Here is a 15,226-nt window from a genome sequence, read left to right as displayed (position 1 = left end):
CAGTGTACGATCCCAGCTGTGGACATACAGTTTTCACGACTCCAATCCGATCAAAACCTTTGAACATCTGCATCCTCACTATCTCCCCTTCTCTTAATGGATTGAGCGGTTTGCTGGACTTATAATAGGATTTCTGGGACAGATGCCTTTTCATGAGTTGAGCTCTCACTGCTTTGTTGTTTTTAACACAGGGAACCAACAGATTGCTACTGATTGGTAGCGTGTTTCTGTGTTTTCTCGACAAAACTCTTTGTGCAGGTGAACCAAGATGTTTATCACAAGGAATATTTCTGAGATTCAGGAGATTCAGAAAAATGTCGCTATTGTCTCATTTCCACTTCTCTAATAACTGTTTCGCACTTTGAACTACACATTCTGCCAAACCATTTGACTGTCGGTACTCAGAACTGCTCGTAACATGAATAAAGTCCCACTCTTCAGCAAATCTCTTGAACTGCTGGTTCGTAAACTGTGTACCATTGTCAGAAATAACTTTGTGTGGACTACCATGGACCACAGAATGATGCTTCAACTTAGTAATGACAGTACTGGATACTAGATTAGGAAGTAGGTCAATCTCGAACCAGTTTGAATAAGAGTCTACTTACACCAAGTAATGTTGACCATTCCATTCGAAAATGTCTGCAGCTACTGTTGACCAAGGTAGTTCAGGAATCTGGTTTAGCTGAAGTGGTTCTTTCTGTTGATATGGCTTAGCACTATTCCATACAGAACAGGATAAAAGTAGACTGTCAATATCCTTTGGCATAGAAGGCCAAAATACTAGTCCTCTTGCCCTTCTTTTGGTAGAATCAGTTCATGGGTGGCCATGATGCAAGATAGTAATATACTCTTGTTGTAAGCATTTTGAAACAATGACTTTTGGAACTTCCATGATGATACCATTGTTGAACAAAATCTCATCTTTGTAAGGAAAATAAGGTTGAAGGTCATGAGGTAAATAAGATTGCTTTGATGGCTATCCTCGACTAATAAAGTGGATCAGCTTCTGAAGTATTGAATCTGAGGCTGTGTGACTTCTAAGCTCATCAAGATATGTGGAAGAAAAATTTCTCACTTCCTTGACTTCAAAATCAAGTTCATCATTTTCATGCTGTTCAGTGGTATTTCTGGGTGATCAGCAAGATAAAGAAGTTTGCCTTTTGTGTAGACAAGATTAAAATTATACTTTTGCAGATGTTCTTTGTGTTTCACTATTGCAGTCATTACATTTGGGTTATCTGCTTGCAGTAGCCCTCAAGTCGGTCTGATTAACAAAGTCTTGGGTCCTGCGTCAGTTGCTATCCCTTCTTCCATGACGTCAGGTCGTCAGGGATATAAAACATGCAGCTGACGCCATTACATCAGTTTTTCTTGCCGTGCGGTGCCCAAAGCAGAAGCAGTTCGCAAGTGCTGGCCGGCCAACTCCTGAAATTTTCGTTTTCGAGTTTCAGAACTGAAGTCTTGCTAAGTACCCCATTGAAGAAACTTTTTCTTGCTCCTTCTCGATGTCAGTAAGTTAATAATTGCATTACTTGTGGAAAGCAAATACCTCATAAAGATTTTCATTTGTACTGTATTCCTTGCCTAGGCCCTGACCACGACATACCTTGCTGTCGGTTTTGTGCTTTAGTTAATCAGTGCACTCTCCGCCGTCTGTATATTTTTGCCTCTAAATATTTCGGTTCTCAATTTAATTATCCAGAAATGTCGCTGGTTAGCCATCCAACTATCGGGATTCCAAAAAAACGCAAAGATAAAGACAGGCCGCCGAGGTCCAAAACTGCCAACGATGCTTTTTCTAAGCCAGTCGCCAGTACTCAGTGAGGTGCTTTTGCAGCCCCTGATACCCGCTATTTCTGATTCGCAGGCCTCTACTGAGACCCATTTGGAGTCTGGTATGCCATGAGATGCTTCAACTATGGAACCTGTGGATGTCTCTACCTTGGATGGGTCCGGAGCCGCTGTTCAGGCACCGGCTTCTGAGGGTGTATTCAGGCCTATGGACTTGCATATTAAACAGACGCCTCCTTCTTCATTTAGGCCTAAATCTCGAACCATGCCTAAAAAACGACGCCCAGGCCACATGCTCAGGCCTGTATGCCTAAAAAACAAATGATAAGAATGGCTGAAGATCTTATAACTCTAATCAGGGGAAGCCAACGTCCCCCTTCTAAGAGACCTAGGACTGAAGTTGTTTATGAATCTTCTGACCAGGATTCTGATTCTTCTGATTCTTCTTATGATCTGGATTAGCCCTTATCTGCTTATGAGGATTCTGATGTAGAGGACTCTATTCTCTCTGCTTCCCCTCCAGAGGATTTTTCTTTTGGTGAAACCTTACATACTCTAAAGGAGCATTTCCACTGGGAAAGTCAGGATTTTTCTGATTCAAAAAGAGGCTTAGGGATTTCTTACACCTGCCTCAGCATAGGCCTTTAGCTATTCTTCCTGTACTAGACATTGTTGATGATGCTTTTTCGGAATCTAGTTTGGCCCCTAATTCTTTGCCTCCTGCTCCCAGAAAACCTGACAGATATTACAGGGTTCCTGATTCACACAAGTTCCTTTTTAAAAATCCTATTGCAGATCCAGAGACTATTTCACAGAGACCCAAGGGCATTAAGGCTTCTACAGCTAAAAATCCTACCCCTTCTGATAGAGACTCCAGGGCTCTGGATAGATGGGGTAAGAAGGTTTACATGTCTGCAACCTTGGCCATTAGGGCTTTAAACTGCCAGTTTCATATGTTAAAGTATCAGCAACATGTTATTGGATTGCTTAAACAGAAAATGATGTTGATTCCTGACTGTGCGGAAAATAAAGAATTACAGGATTTAATGCATTCTGCTGAACAGGTTGGAAAGCATACTTTGCAATGTGGATTTGATTTATTAGAGGCCTCTTGCAGGGCTGCTGTTACTGGGCCTGTGCTCAGAAGGCATGCTTGACTTAAGGAGCAATCTTTGCCTGATCATGTTAAAGCTAAATTGTTGAATGTTCCCTTAAATCAGGACCGCCTGTTTGGCAACAAGGCTGAGGAAGCTCTTAAAAAAGATGGAAGATGAAGCTAAATCTATGCAAACTGTTAAATATTTTTTTTACAAGTTCAGCCTCCTAGATTTAGTAGGCAATGGCCCTCTAAGAATTGGTCCTTTCCAGCCCCTTCCAGGTCTCCTCAAGCCAAACCCAGACACACCAGAAACCCCAGGTTTTAGTCCCAGGGGACACACAAGACTAAGCAGTGGGGGGTTTCTGCACCCAAATCAGGGAGTAGTAAGACTCCCCCCTATGGAAAACTGTCTCAATAACTTGCTTTTAAAACTTCCAAGCACTTCCCAACTGAATGCTCCTTTAGGTGGAAAGATTTGTCTTCAGGCCAAAAACTGGGAACTCATTACCCAGGACAAATGGGTATTAAAGATAGTGTCCCAAGGATACAGATTTCACTTCCACATCTTAGCAACACCAAGAGGGTGGCCAGATCTACCCCCAAATCAGTGAGCAGAGGCCCAAAATTAAGTACTCTCTCTCTTAAACATGGGGGCTATTCAGCTGGTACCAGAAGAGGAAAAGGGACAAGGTTTCTATTCAAGACTTTTTCTGGTACCCAGAAAAGGCAGTACATGGTGTCCTATCCTAGACCTTTCTACTCTAAATACCTTTCTGGTGATTCCAAAATTCAAGATGTTGACTCCTCACCAGCTGCTTCCTATGCTAGGCAAAGATGCATGGTTGGCAACACTAGACTTAAAAGAAGCATACCTGCGCATCCCTATTAGGGAGTCTTACAGAAGATACCTACGCTTCAAAGCAGGCTACATGCACTTTCAGTTCTCTGCACTGCCCTTTGCCTTATCTACTGCACCCAGGGTATTCACAAAGTGCCTATCTCCAGTAATTGCATTCTGCAGGCAAAGAAATATTCAAATATATCCATACCTGGACGATTGTCTAATTCAGGCAGAAAGCCAGGACATACTTTTGAATCATCTGGCCTTTGTTTGAAGGGTACTGACTTGTCTGGGGTACACCATAAATGAAAAGAAATGAAATCACACCTGGTACCCTGTCAACAAATTATATTCCTGGGAGCAAGCTTGAATACAACTTCCCATATGGCTTTCCTCACGCCAGAGAAACAGACTGATTTGACAACCTACTTCAAACAAGTGGCCACAAAAAAACAGTTATCTGCAAGGCAAATACTGCAAGCCTTGGGGTTCATGGCCTCCTGCATTCTTCTAATTCCATACGCAAGGCTGCATATGAGGAAACTGCAATGGTGTCTCAAAAGCCTATGATGTCAACATTCACAGGATCTATGCCCAGAGTTCCTTTGGTGGACAGAGGCCTGCCACCAAAACAAGGGACTACCATTCACACTACCCCCTGCCACCCAAACCTTAACAACAGGCGCATCAGACTATGCATGGGGAGCTCACCTGGCAGGGAAGTGCATTCAGGGCAAATGGAACCCAAGTCAAATGCACCTACACATAAATCAAAAGGAAATGTTAGCTGTACAGAATGCTCTGACAGCCTTCAAGGACCACATTCTTCCAGGACAACTAATGAAAAAGAAGGACAACACCACGGTCATGTGGTACATAAACAAGCAGGGGGGTACACACACTTACTCCCTCTGCAGACTAGCCATGGCATTGTGGAACACAGCCTTGAGCTACCACTTGAATGTACAAGCTCAATTCCTGCCAGGAAAACTAAATACACTGGCAGATGGACTAAGCAGAAACCTCATGGACCCATACGAGTGGAAACTGCTTGGAAAGTGGATGCTCTATCCTTCAGCTGGAAAAACCTATCAATTTATGACTTTCCTCCTCTGCCTCTGCTCTCCAAGGTACTACTAAAGATCAAACAGGACAAGCCAAGGATGATTTTAATTGCATCCGACTGGCCACGCCAACACTGGTACCCCCTCCTGCGCAGTGTGTCACGCTTGGCCCCATGGCACCTGCCTCAGACTCCTTCCCTGTTGTCTCAGCAGGAGAACCAGATTCTGCACCCTCAGCTACAAACCCTGAACCTAGCAGCCTGGCTAATTACCGTATCTCTCCATTACCACCCCTCAGTAAATCAGTAATGGATATCATTTTAGAGGCTAGGGGGCCTAGTACTAGAAAGTCTTATGCTGCAAAATGGAAAAGATTTTGTACCTGGAACCACTCTCAAGGGATGAGTGCAGCAGTGCCCAATTTACCTCAGATTCTACAATATTTGACTGAGATGCTTCATAAGGTCTTGTCCTTTTCCTCCATCAAAATTCATGCCTCAGCCATTTCAGCTCATTACAGCACAGAGCCTCCCCTCTTCTCTCACCCACTGCTCTTGCAGTTCCTCAGAGGGGCCAAAAATTTAAGGCCACCGAGGAGAGCTCCAACTCCATCCTGGGACCTTAACTTTGTCTTGGAGAAACTCACTCTTCCTCCTTTTGAGCCAGCTGCTACTGCAGATTTAAAATTCCTTTCCTAGAAAACAGCTTTCCTTTTAGCAATCACTTCTGCAAGAAAGGTATCTGAGTTACAGGCCCTTATGGCAGTGGAGCCTTTCATTATCTTTCATGCGGACAGGGTGTCCCTCAGAACCAGTCCCTCCTTCATGTCCAAGGTAGTATCCATTGTGGTTCTTAATCAGTCCATTCATTTGCCTACGTTCTTTCCTAACCCACAGAACAAAGGGGAATGGATACTGCACTACTTAGATGTGCACAGACAACTTAGATTCTACTTGGACAGGACTAAACCTCAAAGGAAATCTGAACAACTGCTGGTAGCATTTGCTGCAGGGACAGGGGGAAAGCTATTTCAAAGCAAACCATTTCAAAATGGATAGGCCACTGCATTCATTTCTGCTGTAAGCACCATGGAAAACCTATCCCACAGGGCATCAGACCCCATTCAACCAGGGCTACATCTACCTCTACAGCCTTTCTCAGGGGCGTCCCTACAAGGGACATCCTAGAAGCTGCTACCTGGAGTTCTGTACATACTTTCACCAAGCATTATCATTTGCCAATTTTCTGTAAATCCAGAGCTGGTTTTGCCTCCGCAGTCTTGCAGGGCCTTATAGCTGGTCCTAATTCTATTTAAATTCCTCCTCCCAACCTTAGCTTTCGGCACCTACCCAAATGTAATGACTGCAACAGTGAAACACGAAGAACATAGTACAGTTGTGTACACTTACCATAAATGTAGATGTTTGAGTGTATTCACTGTTGCAATCATGGTTACCCTCCCTCCAGCCCCCTTTCTTCTTTTGGCTATACCTCTACTCTCACTTACTATGCTCAAAAAGCTTTTTGGTGTATTTGCTTTTTTGTTGGAGGTATATCTTTGTATTATAGATTTAATTGCTTCCCATTAGGGGGGCACCTGACATCTAGGGCAAGAAAAACTGATGTAATGGCGTCGGCTGCATGTTTTATACCCCTGATGACCTGACATCATGGAAAAAGGGACAACAACTGATGCAGGACCCAAGACTTTGTTAATCAGGCTGACTGAGGGCTACTGCAAGCAGATTACCCAAATGTAATGACTGCAACAGTGAATACACTCGAACATCTACATTTATGGTATGTGTACACAACTGTACTTTTCAACATCATGCGGTGCAATCTGACTGGTGTATGCATAGGCTTTCTCAAAATAGTGACTTGAGGTCGGTGATCTGTTTTGACTTGTATAGTAGTCCAACCATAACTATAATCATGGAACTTTGAATGTTCAGATACAATTGCCAAGGGTTCTTTCTCTATCTGGGCATACTTCATCTCAGTTTGGGTTAGAGTTCTGGATGCATAGGCTACTGGTCTACCCTCTTGAAGAATGACTGCACCAAGACCAAATTTCATAGTATCACAAGAAAGAGTTACTGGTTTGTGGACATCATAGTATCTGAAAGATGGCGGACTGGCAGTTCGCAGTTTCAGGACCTCAAATGCTCTTTGGTGTTGTTCTAACCAGGACCAAGATACATCTTTGAGTGTCAACTCTTTGAGCCATGCTGAAAGTTGGCTCAGGTCTGGAATAAACTTGCCTAGGTAGTTAACCATGCCAAGAAACATTGTAGGGCTTGAACATTGTCTGGAGTTGGCATCTCAAGAATTGCTAATTTCTTGGAAGGATCTGGTCGTAAACCTGAAGTGGTAAACAGATGACCAACATAAGTAACTTCTCATAGCCTGAATTTGCACTTCTGAAGATTCAGCTTAAGATTCACTTCATCTGCTCTTTCCAGAACTTTCTTCAGGTTTCTGTCATGCAGGTTCACCATTACCTCCTACTAGAATATCATCTACTATAATAGCCACGGATATCCAGAAAAAAAATTGTTCCATGGCACACTGGAAGACTTCACTGGCAGAATTTATCCCGAATGGCATTCTCAAAAATCTGTACCTGCTAAAAGGAGTACTGAAAGTGGATAGCAGTGAAGATTTTCGGTCAAGCAAAATTTGCCAAAATGAACTCTGCATCCAAAACAGAAAAAACAGTGGCATTTGGCATAAAGGCAGCAACTTCTTTGACTGTACACATTGGATGATGAGGTCTTTTCAGAGCATTGTTCAAATCTCTTGGATCAGTACTTATTCTGGCAGCATCTGAGCTTTTCTTATGAGCTACTACCATGGAAGATACCGATTCATTTGGGTAGACGAACCAAATGGACAAATAACACCTTGCTGCACTATTTTATCTACTTCAGCTTTGTTCTGCATGGCTACTGGAACTTTCCGGGTTGGTCTGGCAACTGGGTTGGCTTCAGGGTCTAACTTCATTGAGTACACAACTGGGAGTTTGCCTAGTTTGAATTTGAAAAGATCAGCATAGGTAGAAAAAACAGACTGGGCAAAATTAGAACAGTGGTCTTTCAAGCTTACATGGTGCACTTCCTTATTAAATGAAAGTAGTCCTATTTTCAAATTGTCTCTGAGGGCTAATAATGACTGTACTTGCCTTTTGACTACGTAAAATTGCAAGTCATAGCTGTTCCCAGCAGAGTAACATGAAAGCACTACTGAACCTTCGGTCTGAAACTCTTCACCACTATAAGCAACAAGCTTCGCACACTTTACCAAATCAAGCTTCTCACTGGCACATACTCTAGCAAATGTTTCTGCTGACATAACATTGCACTTTGAACCTCTGTCAGCTTTGAGCTCCATGGGTCTCCCATTTATCCAAACAGTTATTTCATTCTTTGTCCATAAATCTACTGTATTGACTATTTCATTAAGCACAGACCCACCATCAACATAAAAAGTAGGGTCACAGCTTTCTAATTGATCAACTTGTCTCTGAATGTTCTCTTTTAATAAAAGAATGTCCCTTATTTGATTTACAAAATCTTTGGAAATGATTCCACTTTTTATAAGAATGACTCTGCTAACCGAAAGCTAAGCACTTTTCTCTTTTAGCCACATGATTACCACCACAGTTATGACAGTTGACTATGAGGCTAGGTGAGGGAACATGCTTTGAGTTTGCTGACTCTCCCTTGTGCTTCATTGAGACTGTCCGTGCACTGGAATTTGCTAGAAAGCTATGGGGTTTACCAGGGACTGATACAGGGTTCACAGCTGCTGCCATGTGCTTTTGCCGGTTTCTTTTAACCACATGCTGCATACTATCAACATTAGCACTAGAAGATACTGAAAGCATGCATTTCTCATTTGTAAGCATATTTGTGTGCTCTTCTGTGAACTGATGTATCTGACACATCTCAATGGCCTTATTCAAAGTTAAATCTCTGTCACGAAGCAAAATATTTCTCACAGCATAATCTTTAACACCACACACAAGTCTGTCTTTTATCCACTCATCCCTTAAATCACCAGATCGGCACGTTTTAGCTCTGTTTCTCAAGTCAGTTATATATGCTGCAAAAGTTTTCCCATGCTTTTGATCCCTTGTGTAAAATATGTGCCTTTCCATTGTGGTATTAATTTTGGGGTTAAACATTTCTCTAAATTTACATTTTAAGCACTGGGGGTCTTCCCTTGTTTCAGCTGATACCACTGTATGACAGTTTTCCCCCTTTCCTGCAAACACAGCAGGTGCATACCCAAATGAACACTCTCTTTCTGTGGCTTCTGAACCAGCCACATTAAGCAGAATAAATGCCTTTGTACGTGCATCTTTATCAGAAAATGCAGCTTGCATGAAAATATACTCTTGCTCAAACACTCTCCAGTTCTCCGAATTATTATTATGAAGTACAAGTGGAGCTGGTTTTCAAAATCCTTCAGCCATGCCAACAAAGTATGCTTAAACACACTGCAAAAATGGCCCTTGTAATTATGTATGAACATCCACACACACCAGGTACTTGTAATAACATTCAAATACACAATAAATTCTTTGAAATACTGTAGTTTGCGAACTGTGATTTGAAATAGCTGAATTTTGTGAAATAACTGCACTGTGACACTGCACAAACATCCAAACACTCTAGATATCTCATATAGCTTTAATTAATGCAAAAAAGTAGCACACAGCAAAAAAAATGTGGTTGTTTTCCTAATTTTATACATTTTATGACATTTGGACATTATTTCAGACATTTTCGTAACTATTTTGAATATTTTTATCAATATATTACAGTTTCGGACATTTCGTTTAACTACATATTTGTTTTGAGCGCTCTGAATGCTTCGTTTTATATTCTTCGAGTAAGAAATCATTTATGTAAGTTTTAGTACCTGGAATTCATTTCTGACCTGTTTTGCGTGTTGTATGTGCAGTAGGGATGATCCATTCCTCTATATTAACTCTGAAACCTTAAACCAGAATGCCTCCTAGTCTTGATTCTGCATCCCATTCTGACACTATGTCACTTGTCATATGTTATGATTCAAGATGAACAGGCGGGGTAGTTCATTTATATGCTTTATTTTATAGAAACACATCAGGATGGATAGCAGCAACATAGAATATAAACAAACTGATTAACTGACAGACCATTACATACATGCATGCTTACATCTGAACAGCTCTGTACAAAATGGCAGTCTGCCTCACACATGCTCAGTATTTATACACATGTGCAAGCCCATGGAAAGCTTCTTAAAGGTATATATACATACCCTGTCAAAATAGTCTGACTCTTCATGTTTCCTCACACCATTCCTTCTCCAACAGTCATGACTCATACTTAAATGAACTACTCTATTCAGCTTTTCCTTTAACACATATTATACCTGTATATCTGACACTGACTAAAATGACAGCTCACCTCCTCTGTTATTCAGCTGTTTTCTGTAGTCCTTTAACCAAGATTGTAATCTATTCATTGCTGAATCATATCCACTGTGTTTGTAAACATTTCTGAATGGAATTCCCTCCTACTGTACATCTTCAGCCAGGGACTTGTAAATGTAATCCTGTATGTACTCTTCTAGACACACACACACTTATGGTAGTTAGCTGAGTATACATAATGTTGGATCTAATAAGAGGAGGCCCATGCTCTGTAACAACAGGACTAATGTCACAGGCATTAAAAACGTTAAGCATATAAACTTTCCCAAGCCACTTAGAACCCTATCCCCTTTCCTGTCAAGCACAGTAGGTGTTTTATTTGTCCTGATCTTCTTTGCTTCTACTTTGGCATGGTGGAGACAAAAGGCCCCAGACTGCACTGGACGAAATCCTGTTTTGTATAATTTTTTTCAGTAATTAATGATAATTAATATCCTTCTAGTCCATTTAAAGAAACATTCCCTTATCCATTGCATTATTCCAGTATTAAAACATTTCTAATGTTATATGTCTAATAAAGACAAAGAGGAAGAAAACTTTGTGGAGAACATAATGGTGTAAAAACAAAAACAAAGTAAGCACAGTAGTAGTACATGCTCTGAAAAGCAAGGTAGTTTTAAATTAATGCCTTCAACTTTTTAGTTGTTGCTAGACTCTGTCTACTGGGGGAGGGATAAACTGTTAGAATTACATAAATTGGAAGCTACATTTATTTTAAAATGTAATGCTCCATTTCCAACAGAGAGTTAAGTGTCAAGATGCATTGGGGAATGTTTGAACAACTGAAGTGAGATGTAATTGCAGTTACTATATAATACTGCCTAGAATATGTTTAATTTAGCTTGTTGTATGTTAAGTTTTAATTTCTTACCAATGCATACACAAGATGTGCTATTACTAAGCAATACGCACACGACCTGAGATAATGGTCCATGAGATGCTATGGCAAAATACTATGACTGACGATGTGAGGTATCACCATTTGTGCCAGGGATATAAGGGCACTGCATGTGCAAAATAAGCCAGCATAGTTAGCTGGAGTTTTGTAAATAATTTTGTGTCATTTGACTATCACATTGACTTGTACAGAGGCTTGTGTTAAAAATATATCAGCAGTGTTATAACTGATTAAATGTATATGTTTAAACAAAGAATTCTGAAAGGGAAGAGTAGACATTTTTAAATTGTTCTGTAGCTTTCAGGTACTGCAACAGATCTTAGCAAAGAGCTGAGCTTGTATTGTACCAAAGTCAGGTGATCAAATGTGATGTCATTCTGTAACCAGCACTGAAAGGATGGAACTCTCACAGCAGTTTGTTTTGTTCTCTTTTGGAACCTGATATAAAAGATCTATGACAGTTATCACAATCAGTCAGTTCAGTTTAGTTGAAAGCTTATCACCTTGCCATCTGGAAGTAATCATCTCAGCATCCAATCTTGCCTTGCTGTATTAAGTTAGCTAGGGAGCAGTTATTCTTTGGACAGTCTAAAAATATAGTGAGATTAGTTAAGTAGGGTTTTTCTGCATCTGTCTGAATTTGTCCAGATGTGTTATTTTATTCTTCTGTGATTGAAACTCTGGTGTTTATTGTACTTAGATATTTATTATTCTCATGTTTTCTATTTTATTATTATTAAATATTTTATACCTTTCAATCATTGTGGCTGGTCTTTTAAAGAATACTTTGAACATCTTGAGAGTACTTGTGGTTATTATAGTGACGCCTTGGCCACTCTGAAAAGCCTTGCTGCTTTAGTTACATTCTACCATTTATATCAGCATTGACTGTACTCAGTATAAATGGATACACTCATGGTGGCAGTGTGATTACCTTACAGTCTGGGCAGAAGTGGTACAGCTAGTAAATCTGTACCAGACTTTCCCAGGAGAGAGAGAGAGAATGTGTGTGTGTGTTTGAATATCAAATACCCAGGTGTGGATGTGTTAGCTACTTGGAACTGGGACACAGTAATCCAAAACGAGTCTTGTTTAGGATCTGGAGAGATGGAGAGTCCAGTCCCAGGTCTGGAGTCTGTTTCCTGTGTGCTATTGTGGGAAAATGTGCTTGATGCAGAGAGCTGCATCTGAAAATATTGTGCAAATTCATTCCTGTTCTTAGTTACCGTCTTTCACCTGTGTCAGTGGTGAGGATTGAGGCTCCTTGATTACTGGCCAGGGTAGACAGGCCATCACCCTGCAGTTATGCTTATTCCAAAAATAGTAAGAGATACCTACAGTAGCTTTCACTGTATTCATTTGTATGTTAATGCAAGAAGAAGGCTACTTAAGAGATACTTAGTTATATCCTGATAGGCAGGAAATGAGAACATGTTCTTAACAACCAAGGCTGTTTGCTTACTGACATGTTAACTGTATACATCTTAGTGTTTTACTGATGTACCTGCCAGGGACTGAATGGGATCTTTGCAAACCTGTCCATTAAGCAGACTGAAAAACAGCTTTTTGTCATTACGTGATGAATTACCAGCTGGTTCTGATCCTGGTTTGAAGGCTTTTCACAGCTAAAAATCAAGCACTACAGCAGACAGAAATTCACGCCAGGTTTCTGTGGTAGTCAACTTTCCAGCCTGTTGCAGGTTGAGAAGAGAAAGCTGAAAATGCAGACTGCCATGAATGTACAAGCTAAACTTGCATACTTGTAGTGCTTTACATACAGACAGAAGAATAATAAGCAGATGCCTTATCAGGAAGTAGACTTCATTTAATTTAATCTGCTGTGAAAATAAAATATCCAGACAGAATGCAAGATGTTGGTCCCCTAAAACCCATTGACCAAGAAGAGTGAGAACTACACAGTGTCTTCAAACCTTTCAGCAGCAAGTTAAAAATAACTATTTTTCTAGCATGGAATTGCATAATGCATCTATATGCAATGTGTTTCAGAAGTTAAGCCAGTGGTGGTCAGCCTGAATAGTCACTTGTTTTATCCTTATTTTATATTGATGTTTCTTTCTAGTTTTCTTATCATTGTGTGAAGTCTGATATATATATGTTGCTGCTGTATTGAAAGTTTCTAGCAAGTTTGTAGTGTGTCTGTATGTATCACTTAGAAATAAGATTAAACAAGAATTCAGACTGCAACCTAAATAATACCCACTCCAACAGGCTCAGTGTGCCTCACTACTTTTCCCCAATTACCCATCATCATTTTATATGCTGGACTTGTCACCTAATCACCTGTCCCCTACTTTCTCCACACATAAATCTGTACTACTTTTGTAACACCTGAAGGTCGATTATTTGTGGACTTTGTTGTAAATAGTGTGCATACTGTTATGTAATAGTTAAGCATCTGCAAATATTGTATTATGTATGAGTAACTCTGTTACCATTATGTTTTTCTTGTTGTTCTCCTGCCAGTGTGTAATGGTGTTAACTACTTATTTTTGTATTCCTTTTTTAATGTACTATGAAATGTCTTTTTATTTTACATGGATTGTTCCTACTATTAGTCAGTTAATCAATGCACTCCCCTAATAAACAAATATGATTTTTCCCTCAGGTGTTTTTTTAAACATTTCCAGTGGTTATTTATTATTCAATTAATGCTTGCATTTTTTAATTGTTTAGGTTAGCCTGTGGCATAATTGCTCGTTCAGCAGGACTTTTCCAGAACCCCAAACAAATCTGTGCATGTGATGGTGTAACTCTCTGGGAGGAGAGAGACAAGCCTATTGCAGGCCCAGGTCGGAAATCCACAAGCAAGCCTTCTGCTAATCTGTAAAGTGAAGAAGGAGACTCAAGGGATGATCCTGTACTACTGAAAATGTGATATTACAGTGATTTAAGAAGTTGATGTGGTGCTTGATAATTTGAGTTACAAGACATAATGAAGTTGTTGCTAGGTAGTGAAATGAAATGGACAAAATAGAAATAAATGTTAGATCAAACATCAAATCTGTTATAAGATTTACTTTGAAATGTAAACATATGCTTTTGTACAGATATGTTACACGATGTGTGGAGAACAGAGAGATATCTTCTTGTTTTAAGATTACTACCATGACACTGAAAGATATAATAACTGTGGGACTGTTGTCTTTTAGATAATTGTAAATGTATCATGTGTATGATTATTTTAAAACATAGACATTTTACTTCATTGCTTATCATGTCACATGTTTGAAGCTTATGATATTTTTGTTATATAAAATGGATTTTAAATTCTGGTAATAGTCAATGTACCTTTATAGTTATTGCTGAAGAAATGGCACAACCAGTTCTGGTAGTTCCAGATATTCAATTAATTTATTTTGTCAAACGTGTGTTAAAATAGCTAGTACAGAACCACTGGGTTAGACTTCCCAAACAGGTCAGATTTTTTCAGCTATGTTCTCATTATTTTTATTAAAGTTTAATATAATATAATATATATATATATATATATATATATATATATATATATATATATATATATATATACACACATATTACCTAGGACTGGATCTGAGCTTTTGTTTTCTGTTGCTTTTTGTGCAGCTGTACGCTTATACTCTGAACCAGTAGCAACAACAACTAGGTTCAGGTTTGCAGTTAGTTAAGTTTTCAGTGTTATGCCTGCGATATTAAGTCTGTTGTCCAAAACATGCAAAATACTGAATTCTGTTCATCGGTATCATTGTATGTAGCTTTGAAATGATAATGTTTTCTCTTGGTCATAAGTTGCAAAACAACATATTTTATCATGCTTTGGTAAAATCAGGTTCCTGTCCCAATTTGCATTAATTCTGCTTCGCACAAATAACATTTGACTGTTGGTATTACAGAATAGTGTTTTATTGCCATGGTACAATTAATACAGTTTCTGGTGGCTATATTAATTCAGTCAAGCACATAGCACCTTAACTGATGCTACATTACCCTAAGTTATGCAAACCACTATGAAGCAGTACATTCTTGACTGACAGTTAAAGCTACA

At 39.7% G+C, this 15,226-nt stretch overlaps 1 protein-coding gene across 1 annotated transcript in view; it reads left to right on the top strand.

The window, feature by feature from the left end:
• The window catches only part of CCS (copper chaperone for superoxide dismutase), a 593,635-nt gene that overhangs the window by 578,183 nt on the left and 226 nt on the right, over positions 1 to 15,226 (top strand). Inside the window, exon 8 of the mRNA XM_044075992.1 lies at positions 13,879 to 15,226. This exon is cut by the window's right edge and continues 226 nt beyond it. Within this exon, the coding sequence (XP_043931927.1) occupies positions 13,879 to 14,032 (154 nt within the window). The 3' untranslated portion in view covers positions 14,033 to 15,226. The remainder of the gene's footprint in view (positions 1 to 13,878) is intronic.

The sequence above is a fragment of the Protopterus annectens genome, chromosome 6.part1 (assembly GCF_019279795.1).
Source record: "Protopterus annectens isolate FY-2018-M chromosome 6.part1, PAN1.0, whole genome shotgun sequence".
Lineage (NCBI taxonomy): Eukaryota > Metazoa > Chordata > Ceratodontiformes > Protopteridae > Protopterus > Protopterus annectens.
The sequence above is the reverse complement of the archived record's forward strand: the minus strand, read 5'-3'. Positions and strand labels throughout refer to the sequence as shown.